The 17,661-nt window shown below is 53.4% G+C and overlaps 1 protein-coding gene across 5 annotated transcripts; it reads right to left on the reverse strand.

The window, feature by feature from the left end:
- Positions 1-7,098: 7,098 nt before the first annotated feature.
- Positions 7,099-16,769, reverse strand: LOC140680264 (uncharacterized). 5 transcript variants are annotated; one of them, XM_072921196.1, is made up of 3 exons: positions 15,537-16,769; positions 10,955-11,092; positions 7,099-8,428 (listed from the first exon to the last, which is right to left on the reverse strand). In XM_072921196.1, the coding sequence occupies exons 1-3, from the start codon at positions 16,098-16,100 to the stop codon at positions 8,336-8,338; spliced, it is 795 nt and encodes a 264-aa protein (XP_072777297.1). In that variant the 5' UTR covers positions 16,101-16,769; the 3' UTR covers positions 7,099-8,335. The 5 variants fall into 5 exon arrangements, 3 of the variants coding, with proteins under 3 accessions (XP_072777297.1, XP_072777298.1, XP_072777296.1); XR_012052583.1 differs by having other exon boundaries at positions 7,101-8,428; positions 15,176-16,306; XR_012052582.1 differs by lacking the exon at positions 7,099-8,428 and adding an exon at positions 10,258-10,506 and having other exon boundaries at positions 15,176-16,306.
- Positions 16,770-17,661: the final 892 nt, after the last annotated feature.

Raw genomic sequence — 17,661 nt, forward strand, 5'->3', positions numbered from 1 at the left:
TTAATCAAACGTTCTCCGTTTATTCGAGATAAGATGGTAGTTTATATAAGCTTCTACATAGTTTGCAGAAGCAAAGGCACTCTGATTGCTAGGCTAACAATGTTTACCTTTTCCTTAAAGTGGCTTGAGCCTTACACTAAAAACGTATACTAATTCACACCCAGACAGCCCAGTGGTCCCCGTCACACCTTAATGCTATTTCTATCTGCGCAACAAGCTCTGAATTTCTAACTGCGTCAGAGGCTTGAAGGCCTCACAAGGCCCAAATCTGAGGCCTAGACTGGAGTAGCTCAAATCTCATAACTCATGTCCTCTTTCTCTGAAAAATGCTGCAACACACACCAGCTTTGGCTGCCCTCTGGCAGAGAAGCCCTTTTGGGGCACAGGTTTCTGGGGCAGCAGACGGGCACCGGTGCTGCCAGGGCTCGGGGGAACTCTGCTTCGGCGGGGACTGTGCCTCAGCGGCTGATGTCAGCGCTCCCCGGGCCCCAGGCTCAGAGCAGCATTCCTGCCCTGGCCCACACGTTCCTGGTCTGTGTCACACGGCCGTGCTTAGGATGGCCACCACGTGGGACGTGTCCCGAGGAGGCCGTGCCAGCTTCTGTGCAGGGCCCCGTGCCCTTCCCGCCGCGGCTGCGTCGGCAGCCCTGGGGGCTCCTGCTGCTCTGAGCCCGCAGAGCAGGGCAGCGTTTGCTGATGGTCTGAGCCGTTCCTAAAGATCCTGTTGGGCTGTCTGACACACCTGGGGAAAGGCATTCCTTCCAACCTGGGCCACTCTGGGGGGCTGGGGGTGGCCCCAGGGCAGGTGGCAGTGCGTGCAAAGGCCCTTTGTGACACGGTGCAGCATGGTCACCGTGGAATGGAACGGGACAGGGTATCCAAGGGCCCTTTGTGACACGGTACAGCATGGTCACCGTGGAATGGAACGGGACAGGGTATCCAAGGGCCCTTTGTGACACGGTGCAGCATGGTCACCGTGGAATGGAACGGGACAGGGTATCCAAGGGCCCTTTATGACATGCTGTGGCATAGGTGTTGGAAGTGACAAGGCCATTCCACAGTGGTCTGTGCACGCGACGAGACAGGACGGAGAGAGCGGTGCTGTGAGGAGCCCTCGCACAGCCACTCGTTCCTTGCTGACCCGGAGCTTTCCCGAGGTATTACTCCTGCAGGTGAGCTTGTGGCCAGACCAGAGCACTTGGTGACCCCTGGCCTTCCCAAGGCATCTCTTCTGCAGCTGCCCTCGAGGGCAGACCGTGGCATTTGCTTTGCACTGTCCTTGACAGGAGTCTCCTGTCCTTGTGGCTGGAGCCCCCAAGACCAGAGTGCAGGACTCGCTGTCATGTAGCCTTGCCAAGACTTCACTCTTGCAGGTGCCCTCAAGGCACGACTGCAGCACTTGCTGACTCGGACCTTTTCCTTTTCACCTTCTGCAAGTAGCCATGAATCCAGGCACTGACGCAGAGCACAGACCTGCGAGCGTGCCCAAGCTGGCCTGGGGGAAGGAGGAGAAAGAAGGCCCTGGAGCTGCCCCAGCACAGCAGCCTGAAGAGGTGGAGCAGTTCCAGCCACTACAGAAGGGTGAGTGGCAGAGCTGGGCCACAGGGCTGGTGCCTGCAGCCAGCTTGGCCCCATGCCATGCCATGCCATGCCATGCCATGCCATGCCATGCCATGCCATGCCATGCCATGCCATGCCATGCCATGCCATGCCATGCCATGCCATGCCATGCCATGCCATCCCCTGGGGCCATGCCCATGGACAGGATGGAATAGGGGCCGGGCAGACACCCCACAGCCGTGCTCCATGCCCTGGGGCGGCGCGGGGCTGTCCCTGCCTGGGCAGCGCAGGGCTGGGCTGTGTTCTCCGGCCTCTCCCGCAGCCCCTCAGCTCGGGCTGCGCTCGCTCTTTGCCAGGTGCAGCCGTGCAGCGCACACGAGAGCAGGAACGCACCCGTGGCCGCTTTCGCAGAACAGCGCAGGTACCTGCAGCCATCCCCACCTGGGCTGGGCCTGCTGGCACTGCTCAGCCCAGCACTGTGCTCGGAGCACTCCATGCAACATCCCGGGCTTCTTGCCCTTCTGCTACAGATGGTTTGCAAATTCATGAAGAGGATTCAGGAGGAAGAGAGCAGCGTCGTGGGCACTGTGGTCAGAGCGTACTCTCCCATCTTCAAAACCAAGGCCAGTGCTGCCCTGCTGGATATGCTTGTGGAGGAGGGTCCTTCCAGCCCAAAGCAAGTGAGAAGCCTGTGGCCTGGCTTTTCTCCTCCCAGCAGTTGCGTGGCCTCCCAAGCCACGCCTGCTGCTCCCTGGAAGCCTTTGAGGCCATGGCAGTGTGGTGGCAAGGGAAGCACTTCTCTGGGGCAGCTGGGCACATTCCTTCCTCTGGCAGCTTTCCAAGTCTCCCCTGCCTTCTCCAGGTGCCCGCCATGGTGAGGTACATCCACCAGTGGCTGGTGGCCAATGAGTTTCCTGAGTACAATCTGTACAGGCCCCTTCTGGATCTGACAGAGGCACAGCCCTGTGACGTGGTGATGGCTCTCCTGCGTGTGGCCCCAGTGTGTGACAGGTACGGGGCCCACGTGTCCACAAGGCTCAGCAGCCCTTCACCCTGTACAGCCTGTCCCAGGTGTCTGACCAACAGAGAATTCCAGGGCCCTCTGGCTGCTCCCTTTGCCAGTCCTGGCCACTGCCAGCCCCCCAGCGTGCTGCCATGCTTTCCCCCTGCCCCTCAGGGGCCAGTCCCCACAGGGCTGGGCTGCCTGCGTGCTGCCAGTGAGGGGCAGTGGGCAGAGGCAGGGCTGGCAGAGCAGCTCAGCTCCCCGCTGCCACCCAGGCCATGCTGCTGTGTCCCAGACTCCTCTGAGACAGAGCTCTGACCCCACAGAGCTGCTTTGGCCATGTGGAAGAGCATCATGTGCATGCCCAGGACTGCAGAGCCGGCCATGCTCGAACTCCTCGAGGTGCTGGGGAGCTGGCCAGAGCACAGCACGTGCACCTCCGATGGGGACCACACGGCTGTCCTTGCCCTGGCTGTGAGTTTCTGCCTTTGCTGGCCCCAAGGCCACCTCTCCAGCAGCTCTCCATCCTCCCTCCCCCACGGCGTCTCCCTGCCTCAGGCGCTGGGCTGAAACCTGGCCTCGGGGCAGCTTCAGGGCCACCAGGCCCCGTGCTCCCCCTTCGGTGCTCCCCCTTCGTCTCTCCGGGCCTCTCCCTCCCGTACTGGGCCCTGCCACACGGACACCTCGGCACTGAGCGCCGTCTCGGGCTGCTCTGTCCTTTGCAGGCAACCGTGGTGATGTGGAAGATCCTCCAGCTGCCCTGTGTGCCACATGTAGTCACCGTGTGTTTCCCCTGCCTCTTTGTGCATCTGCTCTTCCAAGTGCTCTTCAGCACTCTGGATATGCCAGAGGAGGTCGATACCTTCTGGGAGGGATGCCAGCAGCAACACGGCCTTGCCACCAACCCCAGCAGGTGCTCCATGCCAGTCCTCCTGTCCTTGCCACATCCCTGGGCAGGGGCCAGTGCCCCCAGCGTGACCTGGGCTTTGCTCTGTGCACAGCTTTGCAGAGCAGACCCTGAAGGCCCTGCTCTGCCGACTGCACTATGAGGATGTGGTGGTGGCCATGGAAGACAAGGGTGGCTGGGACACACTGCTCTGTGCTGACACCCACCACTGTGCTGTGGGCGTGCTGGCCAGGTGAGACCCCCTGCTCCCCAGCTGTCCCCGGCATGTGTGCCCTGTGCCCCAGGTGCCCCACACAGTCCCCGTGGCCGTGGGCCAGAAGCCCTTGTCACCAAGGGACGGCCAAGGAGGCTGCAAAAGGCTGGGAGAGGAGCGTGCCCAAGAGCAGCAACCTCCCAGAGGGCTCAGCTGCCCCTTGCAGGGTGCTGGAGAAAGGCCAGACCTCTGGGAGGCAGTCCTGGGAGAGGTTTGCCCCCGCTGGCTCAGGGGTTTGGCTCCTATTTCCTCCTGTCAGAGAAATGCGCCGCGCATCCGAAGCCGTGTGTTCCGCGATTGCATTCCAGCTGCTCGGGCTGCTCAGCAAAGACACGCCATGCCGGGATTTGGCCGCCCTGGCGTTCCTTGTGGAGGTGAGCCTGAAGGCCAGCGCTGCCTCGCTGAGCTGCCTCCCGGCTCTCTGCCCTCTCTTGGCCGCAGTGCCTGGGACGGAGCCCGCGCCCTGTGCTGCTGCCTGGGCCCGGCCCTGTGCGGTTCTGGGCTCCCGCCGGCCGCTCCCCCGTCACTGCCCTGTGCCTTTCAGGTCCTGGAGCGCCTGAACCTGAGTGAATGCCGTGACAGCGTCCTGGAGTTCTTGTCAAAGAACCTGCAGAGCGAGTGCAGGGGGAGGCGTCGCTTGGCACTCAGAGGCCTCGTGGTGCTCGGCACCACCAGTGCCTCGGTGAGAAGAGCGCAGGGGCTGAAGCCGTGCTGCCAGCGTGGGGCTGGGGAAGGCAGTCCCTGGGGCTCGGCTGGCCTTGGGGCACTGAGGCAGCTGCTGCCAGCTCTCCTGCCTCCTGCTGCAGCTGCCCGAGTGCTTTGGCACAGGCCTTTGGCCCCTGGGCCCTGTGGCAGCAGGGTGGTGTTTCACACACTTGTGTTCCACAAGTAGATGGCCATAAGGATGTGGAGCCTGCATGAACGGCTCGTGGAGCTCCTGCAGGAAAATGACGGCGTCATGCTCAGGATGACCGCGGTTCTCCTCAGGGGTTTATTTCTCTGCAATGGTGCCCCAATAACCAGCGCCCTCGCCCTGCAGCTGGCTGAGGCGCTCCTGCCACTCTTTGACAACGTAAGGCTCTGCGCCTCCAGCCACGGCCAGTGGGTGCTACCCGCACACTTTGTGCCCTGTGCACTTACAGGCTGTGCCCAGGTGGGCCTGAAGCAGCTGACGCTGAGGTCTTCCTTCCTTCCTTTCATACAGGAGGATAGCCAGGTGCAGTTGAGCTCCATGTTTATCTTCCGAGACATGCTGGATCGTTTTCCAGAAGAGGAAAAAAAGGCCCTGAAGGCACACGTGCGCCAGAGCCTGCTGCCACTCTCCTTCCACTGCCATGATGCGAATCAGCGAGTGGCAGAGGTGAGGACTCGGCAGCTGCTGCTGTTCCCCTGGCAGGGGCTGGGCTGCTCCTGCCCTGGCACCTCGCAGGCTGCAGCCTCCTCCAGGCCTTGGCACAGGGACGGGTCCTGTGCCCTGGGCTGTGGGGCCATCTCCGCGTCTCTGCTGCTCTCCAGGCTTCTCTGGAAACGCTGCTTTGTGCGGCCGAGTTCCTGAAGCAGAGGGATATCGAAAAGCTGCTGAAGAACCAGGAGCTGTGGAAGTTCACCGAGTGCCTGGTAAGGAGGGCCGGGAAGCCGCAGCCCCAGCCTGGAGAAGCCCCCTGAGCGCGGTGCTCGGTGTGCGGGCTGGCAGCTGTGCCCCTGCCCGCTGCTGCAGCCCGAGGCCGCGCGGGCTCTGCTCCAGGCTCCTGCGGCCCAAGCCGGGTGCCCATGGAGCCCCGGCCCGGCGGGGCTGCGGGGCCAACCCTTCCCTCCTGCCGCTCTCTGCAGCTGGCAGAGGACAGCAGCAGCGTGGCCGAGCACCTGCGCCGGGCCCTGCCCTACCTGCAGAGCCCACAGGAGCCCCTGCGAGAGGCGCCGTCAGGTTCATGGGTGAGCCACGAGCCGGGCCAGGAGGCCGTGTGGGCACAGGGCTGGCAGCGCCGCTGGCAGGGAGCTGTGCCGCCGGGCCTGACAGGCTCTGTGTTCCCAGGGACGGCCGGGCGGTACCTGAGGGGGAGGAAGGAAGAGCTCCAGCTCATCTCTGACGGTGAGTGAGGGCAGCGGGCTGCCAGCGGGGGCTGGCGGGGAGCTGCGAGCCCTGCCCCGGCTGCGGAGGGCTCTGCTCCCTGTGCGGACCAGGGCCGGCGTGGGCAAAGCACACAGAGGTTTCAGGGCACCTGGGGGATTCCTGGCCAGCAGCTTCGGGCTGATCCAGCTGGTCCCTGCTCCCTGCTGGCCGTGGCCAGAGCCGGCTGGGATGGCCCTGGCACAGAGTCCCCTCGGGTCCCCTCAGATGTGGGAACTGACCATGGCTCTGTTCCTCTCTCTTTCAGCCCTTGAAGGCATGGCCAATGACATCAGTGTCCCCGTCGCAAGCCTGGCAGTTCAAACATTGTACGTCCTCCAGGAAGCAGAGAGAGCTCCATACTCCATCTTTGACAACCTGCATGATCGGCTCCGCAGGGCATGGAGGAGACGGCCTCGTCTGTCGGGGCTCGGCTGGCTGCGCTGCTGGAGCTCTGCAGAGAGCTGATCCCAGAGGCTCTGTCTGCTGGGACCGCCCGAGCCAGCAGGAATGTTTCCTTTCTTTAAGATTGTTCTTTTCTTTCTCTTTGTTTTACTTTAGCATTGAAATATAGGATGTGTTTTAATAGACAGACTCCCAGGATCTTTCTTTTGCTGCCCAGGTTCTGCAGGGCCTAGGGGAAGAGGGACAAAAGGGATCCCTGGCTCAGCAAGCTGCCCAGGCATGCAGGGTTGCAGGGAAAATGGCCAGAAGCCCCTTGGCCTTTGGTGGTTCTGCCAAAGCCTTTGTGCTGCCCACAGAGCAGATGGGCAGGGGCTGGAGCTGTGGGGATCTCTGTGAGAGCGGTGCCTGGAGATGGCCACAAGCCCTGTCCCAGGCAGGAAGCGCCATCCGTGTCCTCCTGCCCGTGTGTTGCTGCCTGGATTGCTGAGGGCTCCCAGGTGCCTCTGGATGGGCTCCTCTGGAGCTCCTGTGGGGCTGCGGCGCTGCTGCTGGGCAGGTTGGCCGGGCTGGGGAGAGCCTGAGGGGACGGGGCCACGAAGGGATGAGGGGCTGCGGAAGCCCTGACAGGACAAGGCAGTGGGAAGGCACGGGGGGGACGTGTGAGGGAGTGGGTAACGTTGGCTCGGGGAGGAAAGTGGGTTGGGCCAAAGAGACCACTCACCCCGACGTTCCTGTGGCAAACAGAGCACGTTTATTCTCAAGCCCTTCCTTCTAAAGGGCCTTTGAAAAACCCAGTCTGTATGATTTCACTGGTCTGATCTCTGTGCCCCTTCAGATTCTGGCCTGGGGAATGCCTGCAGCCTTGGGAGAGCTGTGATGGGCCAGGCCCCTGTCAGTCAAACCAGGGCTGGTACATTCACCCCGTACAAGCCAGCCTGCACGGTGACACGGCAACAGAGTGCGAGGCACAGCTGCGGGTGCTCCCCGTGAACCTCAGCTCTGGGACCACTGCCTGCCCCAAGCTTCAGGGGCTGCAGGGGGAGCCCGGCTGGGCTCTGATCTGGGGCCATCCTGCAGGGACAGCTGCACACAGCCTGCAGCTTTGAGAATGGCATTAGTGCCTAGGGTGGGGGGGAAGCTGCAAGTCCTTGACTGCTGTCTTGTGTTGCTGAGAAGAGGAAGGACATCTTGGAACTGGGGATGCTGTATTTGAAGTCAAGGGGGCAACTTTGTGGTGGGGGACCTGCGTGGGCCAAAAGGACGCAGGGGTGCCGGTCACGAGCAGCTGAAGGTGGGCCAGTGTGTGGCCAGGTGGCCAAGAAGGCCAAGGATGCCCTGGCCTGTGTCAGCAGCAGTGGGGCAGCAGGAGCAGGGCAGTGACCGTCCCCCTGGGCTGGGCAGCGCTGCGGCCATGGCTGGGAGTGCTGTGTCCACTTGTGGGCCCCTCTGAAGCAGAAAGTCCTCGAGGGGCTGGAGCGTGTGCAGAGAAGGACACGGGAGCTGGGGAAGGCTGTGGAGCGCAACGCCAAGGAGGAGGTGCTGAGGGAGCTTTAGCCTGGACAACGGGAGGCTTGTGAGGGACCTTCAGATCCATGGATCCATACATGGCAGTGCTCACCACCAGGGCTGTTTCCCTGCCAGACATGCCCTTACTGCATCCAAGTGCTTTAGCCACCTGAGGAGGGGACACTTCCGACTTGTGGTTTGTTGGTTTGCTAGGAGGAGAAGCCCTGCTCATTTTCCCTCTTTCCAGCAAACAAAGAGGCGTCTGCGCAATCTTTCCTGCCCTTTTCGTGCACTGCATGGGATTCTGATCCAGTTTGAGTTTTCCTTGTCTGCCGCAGCAATAACAAAGTCTGTGCTGGCTATCTCTGACTTTTCCATTTCATAGTTTTCAAGAGCTAAATGCTGCATTGTGCAGAGGCACCGCTGCTTGCTGATAGCAGCCAGGGAGGACTATCAAATTCATAGAGTTCATCAAATAGAGTTCTGTTGAGTTAACCCACTTTAATCTGGTCAGAGTCACTTAGAATCCCATCGCTAACAGAGTTGCTGATTTCTCCTTGGAAGTGGTATTTGTGGATCCGAGGAGGAACGAGGTTATAAATGAGAGGTAACAGCCTGTCCCTCATGCTTCTCTCTTGCCGCAGATGGCAGAAGGAACAGCGGTCTCTGCCCCGGCTCCCTCTGCTCCTGGAGAAGAAGCCAAAGAGGGGCAAAATGAGCAAGACGATTTTTAAAACTTTAAGAAGGGATAATTAGAGACAAATCAATAACAGCGCTGGGTGCTTGGCAATGGCCAGAGGCACACTGGTTAGCCATAGCAACTCTTCTTATCTACTTTTTCCATTGTATTGTCCAAAAACATATTCATAAAGATTATACACATTCAAACATTTCTTTGAACTCATTTACTTCTTCCAGGAACTCTTTTGGTTTGACCCCCAACCCGCCTTTCTAGAGTCCGTGCAGGAATCATGGATTGTTGTTTTGAGGGTTGTGTGTCACTTCCTCACAACAGCCCCTGATCCCCGATTCAGCTGGGAGTTTGCGGGCCCCAAGTTGGGCAACTCCCTGGGGGCTCCCCTGGCAGGGGGACCCTCCTGGAGCAGTTCTGTGTCAGGAACCAGAGCTGCATTGGACTTTTTCGGTCTTCAGCTTCTGTTTATTGTTATCAAAACTTCAGCACACTGTCTGCACCAGACTCTGCGCGCAGGAAAACAGCACAAAAATGGCCAACAATCTCTTGTTACAAGGCCTTGTAAGTCTAATCAAAAACTAAGCTACCCAATTAAGAAGTGACACCTAAATTAGTTTTCTTTCTAACCCAGTAACTGACCCCTAAAGACCCACAATGCAGATTATTCTACCCAATTACAGGATACCACATAAACCCAAAAAGAAAGAGAAGAAGAAGAAGAAAGAAGAAGGGAACTCAAGACAACACCCTATATCCTCCATCTTGAACCCATCTATAACATACTAAAAATTCTAAAACCTATATTTCTCACCCATATGACATACTCCACTACTCTCTGCAATCTCTACAATCTATTTCACACTTTTGTGGTTTCTAGCTTACTTTGAAGCTTTGGAAGTTTTCTCCATGAATGAGGGTCAAAGTCAGTGCTCCCCTGGGGGTCAGGACACCCCAGAGCAGACAGAGAAATATTCCCGGTGCCCTGGGTTTCCACATCAGCAGGCGACAGTTACTGACAGTCGAAGGGTCAGCGGCAGGGTCCTCATCACACCCGTTCCTTAAACGTTATCTGGCCATGCAGACGGTCTTAGCTACTTCCACAAGTACTTTAAATCAACATTGGCTGTTTCACAAATATCTCTGAGTTATTACTGTCAGTTAGTTACAAAAAGAAAAGCATTAGTTATTATTTCACAACTACAGCTACTTCTGCAAAAGTTAACATTCTAATGCACAACACATGGCATCCACTTCAATATTTTGTAAAAGCCAAAACTATCATGTATGTTTTTCACACTGTGCACAAATTAAACTATCATCCATGAATGATGTTCTGAGGATATGAGCTACACAGGGGCCAGGGCATTGACCACAAAAAGCTGACAAATTATACTACAGCAAAAGCAGTTAAAAGTGATTACAAGCTGTACTGTATCTAAATCGTTGTGATTAAGAATAAGTTGCAGAAGCCAAGACATCACAGCAAAAGCCACAACTACATAGTCCTTTATAACAAACCCAGGGCAGGTGTTTCCCTTGCAGGGAGCACTGGGGCCTTCCCCGGGCCCCTTCTGCCCTCTGGCCGAGCCGGGGGCATTTTCCAGCACACGCAGTTTGTACCCAAGAGTCGGTGCAGCCGAGAAGGCTCCGAGCGCCTCCTCCCAGGCTGACTCTGCAGATGCCCCGGCTGCTCTGGGCTCTGCCAGGGCTCTGCTGGGGCTCAGCTCTGGGCGAGGCTGGGCCCGCTCTCCCCTCACATTGCTCCGGGCAGCTGAGTCACAGAGGGAGGAGGAAGGGACACGCCAAGGGAATTGAGGTTTAACAGAGTTTTTATTCAAAAAACTGCCATGCCAAACAGGCTGTCATAAGAACTGTAACAAACAGGGTGTCCTAACCAACATAACCAACTAGCACTGCTAACTACCATCACTAACTAGTTTTCCTCACTAACTACTGTAACTAACAGCTGTTTTCAAGTGCTTCATCTCCTCCACTGCTCCCTCAGTTGCTTTGCTGCGGTGATCAGAGGGGTCAGGCTGGAGAGAAGCTTGGCTGATGATAAAAATGGGTGCTGCCCAAAGGATAAAAAAGAAAGAAATGAACCGTTACTTTCCAGAGTCAACTTCCTCACAGGCTCTGTTGCAACAGGACAAAGGGAAATGGTCAGAAACTCAGGAGAGGGAAGCAGGCTCAGGTTAGATCTAGGGCAGAATCCTTTTGCCAGGAGAGTGGGGAAACACTGACAGAAGGTGCCCAGAGATGTGGGAGGTGCCTCCTCCCTGGGAACATCCAAGCTCAGGTCAGGCAGGGCTCTGAGCACCTGCCCTGCCTGAAGATGGCCCTGCTCCTTGTGGGGCACCAGGTGCAGATGCCCTCGAAAGGACCCTGCCAAGCCAAACCAGGCGAGGGCTCTGCTTGCTTTGCGTGTGGAACGCAGCGAGACTGGAGACTATCGGAGGGCCCCACCAGAAAACCCCTCCCTGGCGCTGCTGCTTCCCCTGCAGCCGCTCGGCATTCACCTGCAGCAGCTCCTGGGCAGAGCAGCGCCGCTCCTCGTCCGGCTCCAGGCTGCACTCGAGGCAGTCCCGCAGCAGAGCCGACAGGCGCCCGGGCTCCTGCAGCTGCGGGGGCCCGTTGTGCCGGATCAGAGCGCGAGCCTGCAGGAAAAGCAAACTCAGCGCTCTGCCAGCTTCCTTCCCACCCACAGGTGCTCACATCGACCCCGGGTTCTCAGCCCCAGCTCCAGGGGTACTTTCCTCCCTGGCACAGATGTTGCTCACAGCTCATTTTCCTGTGCCAACCAAAAAACCCAAACCCTGGTGCTGCCACAGCCATTGGAAAGAGCTGATGCACTTGCTTCACATTTTCAGGTCATCCTCACAGCCAGAAGAGCTGCAACAGCGTAAATCCCAAAGCCAATTGTTGCTGGAGACTGCAGAATATTTGTTTGTGTTGAGGCTCGAGTGCTCTGGGAATTCCCTTCCCCATGTGCAGAAACCTCCAGCTGCTGCTCCCAGTGCAGGGTCACCCTGTGCTCACAGGGCTCTGCAGCCCCTGGAGAATTTGCCTCTTACCATGGCCTCGTTTCCTTGAAGTAAGGAGCTTCTCCTCCCACCATCTCGTGTTGCCGTGCGTGGCCAGTCCGAGCGGGCGCTGGCGGACGCGCGGGAGGAGCGGGGAGGCGGCCGCTGCTTTCCCCCGGGCGCTGTGGGCACACTCGGGGCTCGGGGCACACTCGGGTTTATTGTGGGTGCGGCTTCCCAAGGCCCCCGGGCACTGGCGGGGTACCTGATCTATCCCCCGAACTGGGGGAGGGGGAAACGGACCCGCGGCCGATGAGGACGGGGCGGGGGCAGGGAAACCCCCCGGGAAAGCCGGAGACCCCGGGAACGGGGCGGGCATGGGAAAGGCGGGGGCGGAGGGAGCGACCGCGTGGCGAGGGGGAGGGAGGCAGGGTCGCAGCACAAGGGGAACCGCGTGGGGAGCGGCAGGGGGAATGGGGGAAAGAAGAAAAATTACAACTCCCACATTCGTCTGTGTCGTGGGAGAGAGAGGGGCAAAACCAGGAGAAAGAAAAGGGAAAAAAGGAGATTCCCCCCCATTGTTCCTTCATCTCCTCACCGCCAATTCAATAGCAGAGAGGTATCAATAAACAATAGCAGTGAACTGTGAATAATCAATAGCAGGGAGTGATCAATAATCAGTATCAGTGAGTTATCAATAATCAATAGCAGTGAAATATCAATAATCAATAGCAGGGAGTTATCAATAATCAGTATCAGCGAGTTATCAATGATCAATAGCAGTGAATTATCAATAATCAGTAGCAGGGAGTTGTCAATAGTGAATAGCAGATTATCAATAATCAATAGCAGGGAGTTATCAATCATCAATAGCAGTGCATCATTCAATCTGAATTTCTCACAATATTACAAAGAAATCAATCCAATATTCATTATTGATTATTGATTACTAATTCATAACCATCACAAAGAAATTTATCCAATATCAATTAATTATTGATAATTAATTAATCAATATTACAGGGAAATAAAACCAATAGTAATTATTAATTCTTTATTGTTACCAGCATTACAAAGAAATAGACCCAATATCAATTACTGATTATTAATTAACCAACACTACAAAGAAATTATTATTAATTATTAAGGATTAATTAATCAATATTACAAAGAAATCTATCCAATAATAATTATTAATTATTGATTATTAATAATCAATGTTACAGATAAACGAATCCTATATTATAAGTCATTGATTATTAATCAATATTACAAGGAAATCAATCCTATATTATTTCTTATTGATGCTACAAAGTAACCAATCAAATGTTGTTAATCAAAGTTACAAATAAAATAATCCAATATTATTTATTAATTATTGATTATTAATCAATATCACAAAGGAATCAATCTATGTTATCAAATATTATTAATTATTAATTACTCAATACTACACAAACTTTTATCCACTCTTCATTATTATTTATTATTAATCAATACTACAGAGAAATCAATCCAATGTCATTTATTTATCATTAATTAATCAATATCACAAATGAATCGTTCCAGTATTAGTTATTGATTATTGATTACTGATCACTGTCACACAGGAATTGATCCAGTATTAATTACTGATTATTGATTACTGATCAATATCACACAGGAATTGGTCCAGCATTAGTTATTAATTATTGGTTATTGATCAGTATCACACAGGAATCGATCCAGCATTAGTTACTGATTATTGATTATTGATCAGTACCACACAAAAATCGATCCAGCATTAGTTATTAATTATTAATTATTGATCAGTATCACACAGGAATCGATCCAAAGCGCGTTCCCTGTAACGTTTCCCGCTCGCCACGAGCTCTGAAAGCGCCAATCACGGGTCTGTAAAATCACAAACTAATCACTAATTACACAAGTTAATTAGTAATAAATTAATAATTACACAAGTTAATTAGTAATGAAATAATAATTATAATAGTGATAAAATCAGAGCAATAAAAACATAGACAATGAGGGTTAGGATACGACAAAATGATAAAAAATGAAGAATTTCCGACATCCGTGACTTTTGGCCACTGTGAAAACACCAATCAGTTGTTCTTGAAATTTTAGAAGTTTATTAGTAATAAAATAGTTATTAAAAATAAAAAATAAAAATAATAAAATAAAATAAAATAAAAAGAGAGTAATAAAAATCTGGACAATGACATTTAGGACACCACAAGGCGATAAAAAGAAAATAATTTTGGATGCCCGGATGTTTTTGGGCACCGTGAAAAATGCCAGTCCTGGTTCTTTAAAATCTTTTACAAATTACTGATTCAAACAAGTTAATTAGTAATAGAATAGTTATAAAAATAGCAATAAAATAAGAGTAATAAAAATTTGGACAATACAAAATGAAGAATTTCGGACATCCAGGAGTTTTTGGGCACTGTGAAAACACTGATCAATTGTTTCTGAAATTTTAAAAGTTTATTAGTAATAAAGTAGTAATTAAAAAATATAAAAAATAAAAATAAAATAAGAAGAAAAATATTAAAATAATAGTAAAATAAAATTTAAAAATAAAACCAGAGTAATAAAAATGTGGTCAGCGAGGGTCAGGCACCACGAGATGATAAAAAATGAAGAATTTCAGACATCCAGGAGTTTTTGGGCACTGTGGAAAATAACAATCAGTTGTTTTTGAAATTTTAAAAATTTATTAGTAATAAAATAGTGATTAAAAAATAAAAATAAAATAATAACAAAAAAAATCGGAGTAATAAAAATGTGGACAATGAGGATGAGGACACCACGAGACGATAAAAAATGAAGAATTTTGGACAGCAAGGAGTTCTTGGGAACTGTGAAAAACGCCACATGCTGGTTTTTAAAATGTTAAAAAATTTCTGATTCAAAAGTTAATTAGTAATAAAACAGTTATTAAAAACCAGCGATAAAATCAGAGCAAGAACAATGTGGCCAATGCGGCTCAGGACAGTGACAGGACAAGAAAACAGCGAGGGATTACGGACGTCCGGATGGGTTTGGGCACTGAGCTGCCAAAACCACGCCTTGAACAAGGACTAACCCTAAAAGACTCTGGGGACATGAGCTGCTGCTCGTCCCTCTGTAACCCGGTCACGGTGGCTGCCACCTCACCCAGGGTGGCCGCCACATTCACCAGTGACTCCAGCTGGTACAGGGACACCTGGGGAGGGCACAGAGGAGGTGTCAGGGACCTGGTGGCACTTGTGGCCTCCTGTGGCAGCCCCAGTGTTCTCCCAGGGTCCCCTTTGTCCCCTCCCTGGAGGGCTCTGCTATCCCCTCTGTCCCTTTGTCACCCCCTCATCCCCTCTGTCACACCCCTGCCACCCCCCACTGTCCCCTCTTCTTGCCCAGGGAGACTTAAACCGTGTCTGTGTCTCCAACAGTTTCTGCTCAGTCAGGCCTCAGATATCGGGCCCCTTTATCAGCTCCATTGCTTTACTCTCTGTTTTATTCCCCATACGGGGGCACCAGGGCTCTGCCCAACGGGGGTCACTGGGGATCATCCAGCCCAGATCCTCCCATGGGGAATGGAGCTGCAGCAGCGCACCAAGCTGTTCCCTCACTCTCTTCCCTCACTCCAAGCTCTTCCCTCACTCTCTTCCCTCACTCCAAGCTCTTCCCTCACTCTCTTCCCTCACTCCAAGCTCTTCCCTCGCTCGGGGCACTCACAGGGCTTCCCTTAGTGGTGCCTCCGTTGGTGTTGGGTCAAGTTTGAGCTCTGAGAGAAGCTCTTCCCACACTTCCCACACTCGTAGGGCCTCTCCCCGGTGTGGATGCGCCGGTGCCTGGTGAGGTGGGAGTTGTGCTTGAAGCCCTTCCCGCAGTCGGGGCAGCGGAAGGGCCTCTCCTCTGTGTGAATCCGCTCATGTAGGAGGAGACTGGAGCTGGTCTGAAACCTCTTCCCACACTGGGGACACTCATAGGGCCTCTCCCCTGTGTGGATGCACTGGTGTATTCTCAGGGTAGAGCTCCGCCCAAAGCTCTTCCCACATTCCAAGCACTCATAGGGCCCTTCCCCAGTGTGGATTACCTGGTGCTCAATCAGCCCAGACCTGTGTCTGAAACCCTTCCCACACTTCCCACACTCGTAGGGCCTCTCCCCGGTGTGGATGTGCCGGTGCATGGTGAGGTGGGAGTTTTGCTTGAAGCCCTCCCCGCAGTCGGGGCAGCGGAAGGGCCTCTCCTCTGTGTGAATCCGCTCATGTCTGAGGAGATGGGAGCTGGTCTGAAACCTCTTCCCACACTCCCCACACTCGTAGGGCCTCTCCCCAGTGTGGATGCGCCGGTGCAGGATCAGGCTGGATCTCCAGCTGAAACCCTTCCCACATTCCAAGCACTTGTGGGGCTTCTCCCTGCCATGAGGCTTCTCCACCAGCTCCGAGCTCCGGCTGGATCTCCGCCCGCCTTCCTGGCTCAGGGGGGCTCTTTCCTCCCCGCAGATCCCTGGGCTGGGTTTGCAGCTCCTCCTCCTGCAGCATCTCCGGGGCTTTTCCTCCTCCATCCAGAAACGCCCTGGCAATGAAAAATCCTGGTTTAGGGAAAAAAACAAGAGGAGAGCACCTTGGACTGGAGGTTCCTCCTTGCCCCAGTTCATCTCAGGAAGTCATTGGGAATCTTGTGTCTGTAAGAACCTCCAAAACACCAAGATTCAGCCCAAAAATCCCACAAACTTCAAGACACAGATCAAAAACTCCCCAAACATCACAAGACAGCAAAAACCTCCTCCAAAACATAAAGATTCAGCTGCCACATGAAATCAAAGCACTAACATTTAGCCCAAGAAAGCTCAGAAACACCAAGATTCACCCCGTGAAAATTGTGGATCCCCCTCCAGTCACCTGCTGCATGTGGGGGAGAAACGCTCCTGGGGCTGGGGGGAGGCTGCAGATACAGGGAGGGGTGGAACCTTGTGCTGCTTCCTCTTTCTGCTCCTCCTCCTACTCCTCCTGTGTCTCTACCCTTCCTCACACTCCTCTTCCTCCTGCTATTCCTCCTTCTCCTGCACAATCCAATCTTCTCCTGCCACCTGCATCGTTTGACCATTCTGTTCCTCAAGCCTGCTTCTCCTTGCTGCCACTGCTGCAGCTTCAGCGCTCTCTGGGCTGCCCTGCCACAGCTGCTGGGGAGACAACGGGACAGTTCCACTCTGGCTCTCACTTACACTCACACACTGCCCTGCCTGCCATGGCATTGATGGAAAATACACCAGCTCATAGACTTTAACATTGTTAACCTTTGATTTCTCTACTCAGGCTTGGTTTGCCTTGGCCCTGGGGAAAGAAATGTTAAAGGTTTTGTTAAGGGATGTTACACCACTCAGTGGAGATGAGTTTAACATCTCAACACACTGGGAATGGCCCAAAAGATACCCACAAAGATAACGCCCAGCAGCAAAACATCAACCCCAGCAGCAAACAGCAACCAACACCTACCCCAGACACTGCCAGGGCTGCAGACACCTGGTCTGCAAAAGGCTGAGAAGGAAATCCAGCACTTCCCACCTCATTAACAGCAGAAGCAAAGAAATCCGGGGCTAATAGGAAACCAAACACTAAAAACTGCACAACTTGTAACAATAAAACATTAAACCAGTGGATTTTGACTGGTTCTGACTGTATCAAGTTTGGGAAAAATCGAGTAAAATCCATGTGTCATGGAACGATTTTCTCTGCACACCCGGGCTATGTGGGGATAGAATGATTTCTGTTGCTCCTCCTGGCCAGAATCAAGACATGCCTTGACTCTAACACTAAACATATTGGTGTAGTTTTGTAGTTTTTCATTTTCCTGCAGCTTCAGTGCAAAGTATATAGCATTAGAATATTTTTTTAAATAATCCTACTTATATATTGCTGGTTAGGTTTGGTCAGGGATGTGAGAATGAGTTTTTACTCCGAGAAGAACGAGAAAAAAATTAATTGCCTTGGAACATTTTTTGTGTGTTTTTGTTTCACTTTTAGCGATGCCAAAATCTTGGTCAGGGTTTTTTGACATTCACATTTAGGCTGCATTTTGCAAAACTAGAAGAGATTTAAAGGTGCCCTTTTAACTCATAAACATTAAACAGAGGATTTGAAGGGGGGGAAAAAAATAGCCCCAGGTTGTGGGGGGGCACAGGTGAGGCTGCTGAAGCTGCTCTGGAAGAGAAGCTGCAT

This window comes from Taeniopygia guttata, chromosome 35 (genome assembly GCF_048771995.1).
Source record: "Taeniopygia guttata chromosome 35, bTaeGut7.mat, whole genome shotgun sequence".
Lineage (NCBI taxonomy): Eukaryota > Metazoa > Chordata > Aves > Passeriformes > Estrildidae > Taeniopygia > Taeniopygia guttata.

Coding starts and splice junctions, on each gene's coding strand:
- LOC140680264 (XM_072921195.1), bottom strand. CDS start 16,100: ATGAACTGGGGCAAGGAGGAACCTCCAGTCCAAGGTGCTCTCCTCTTG.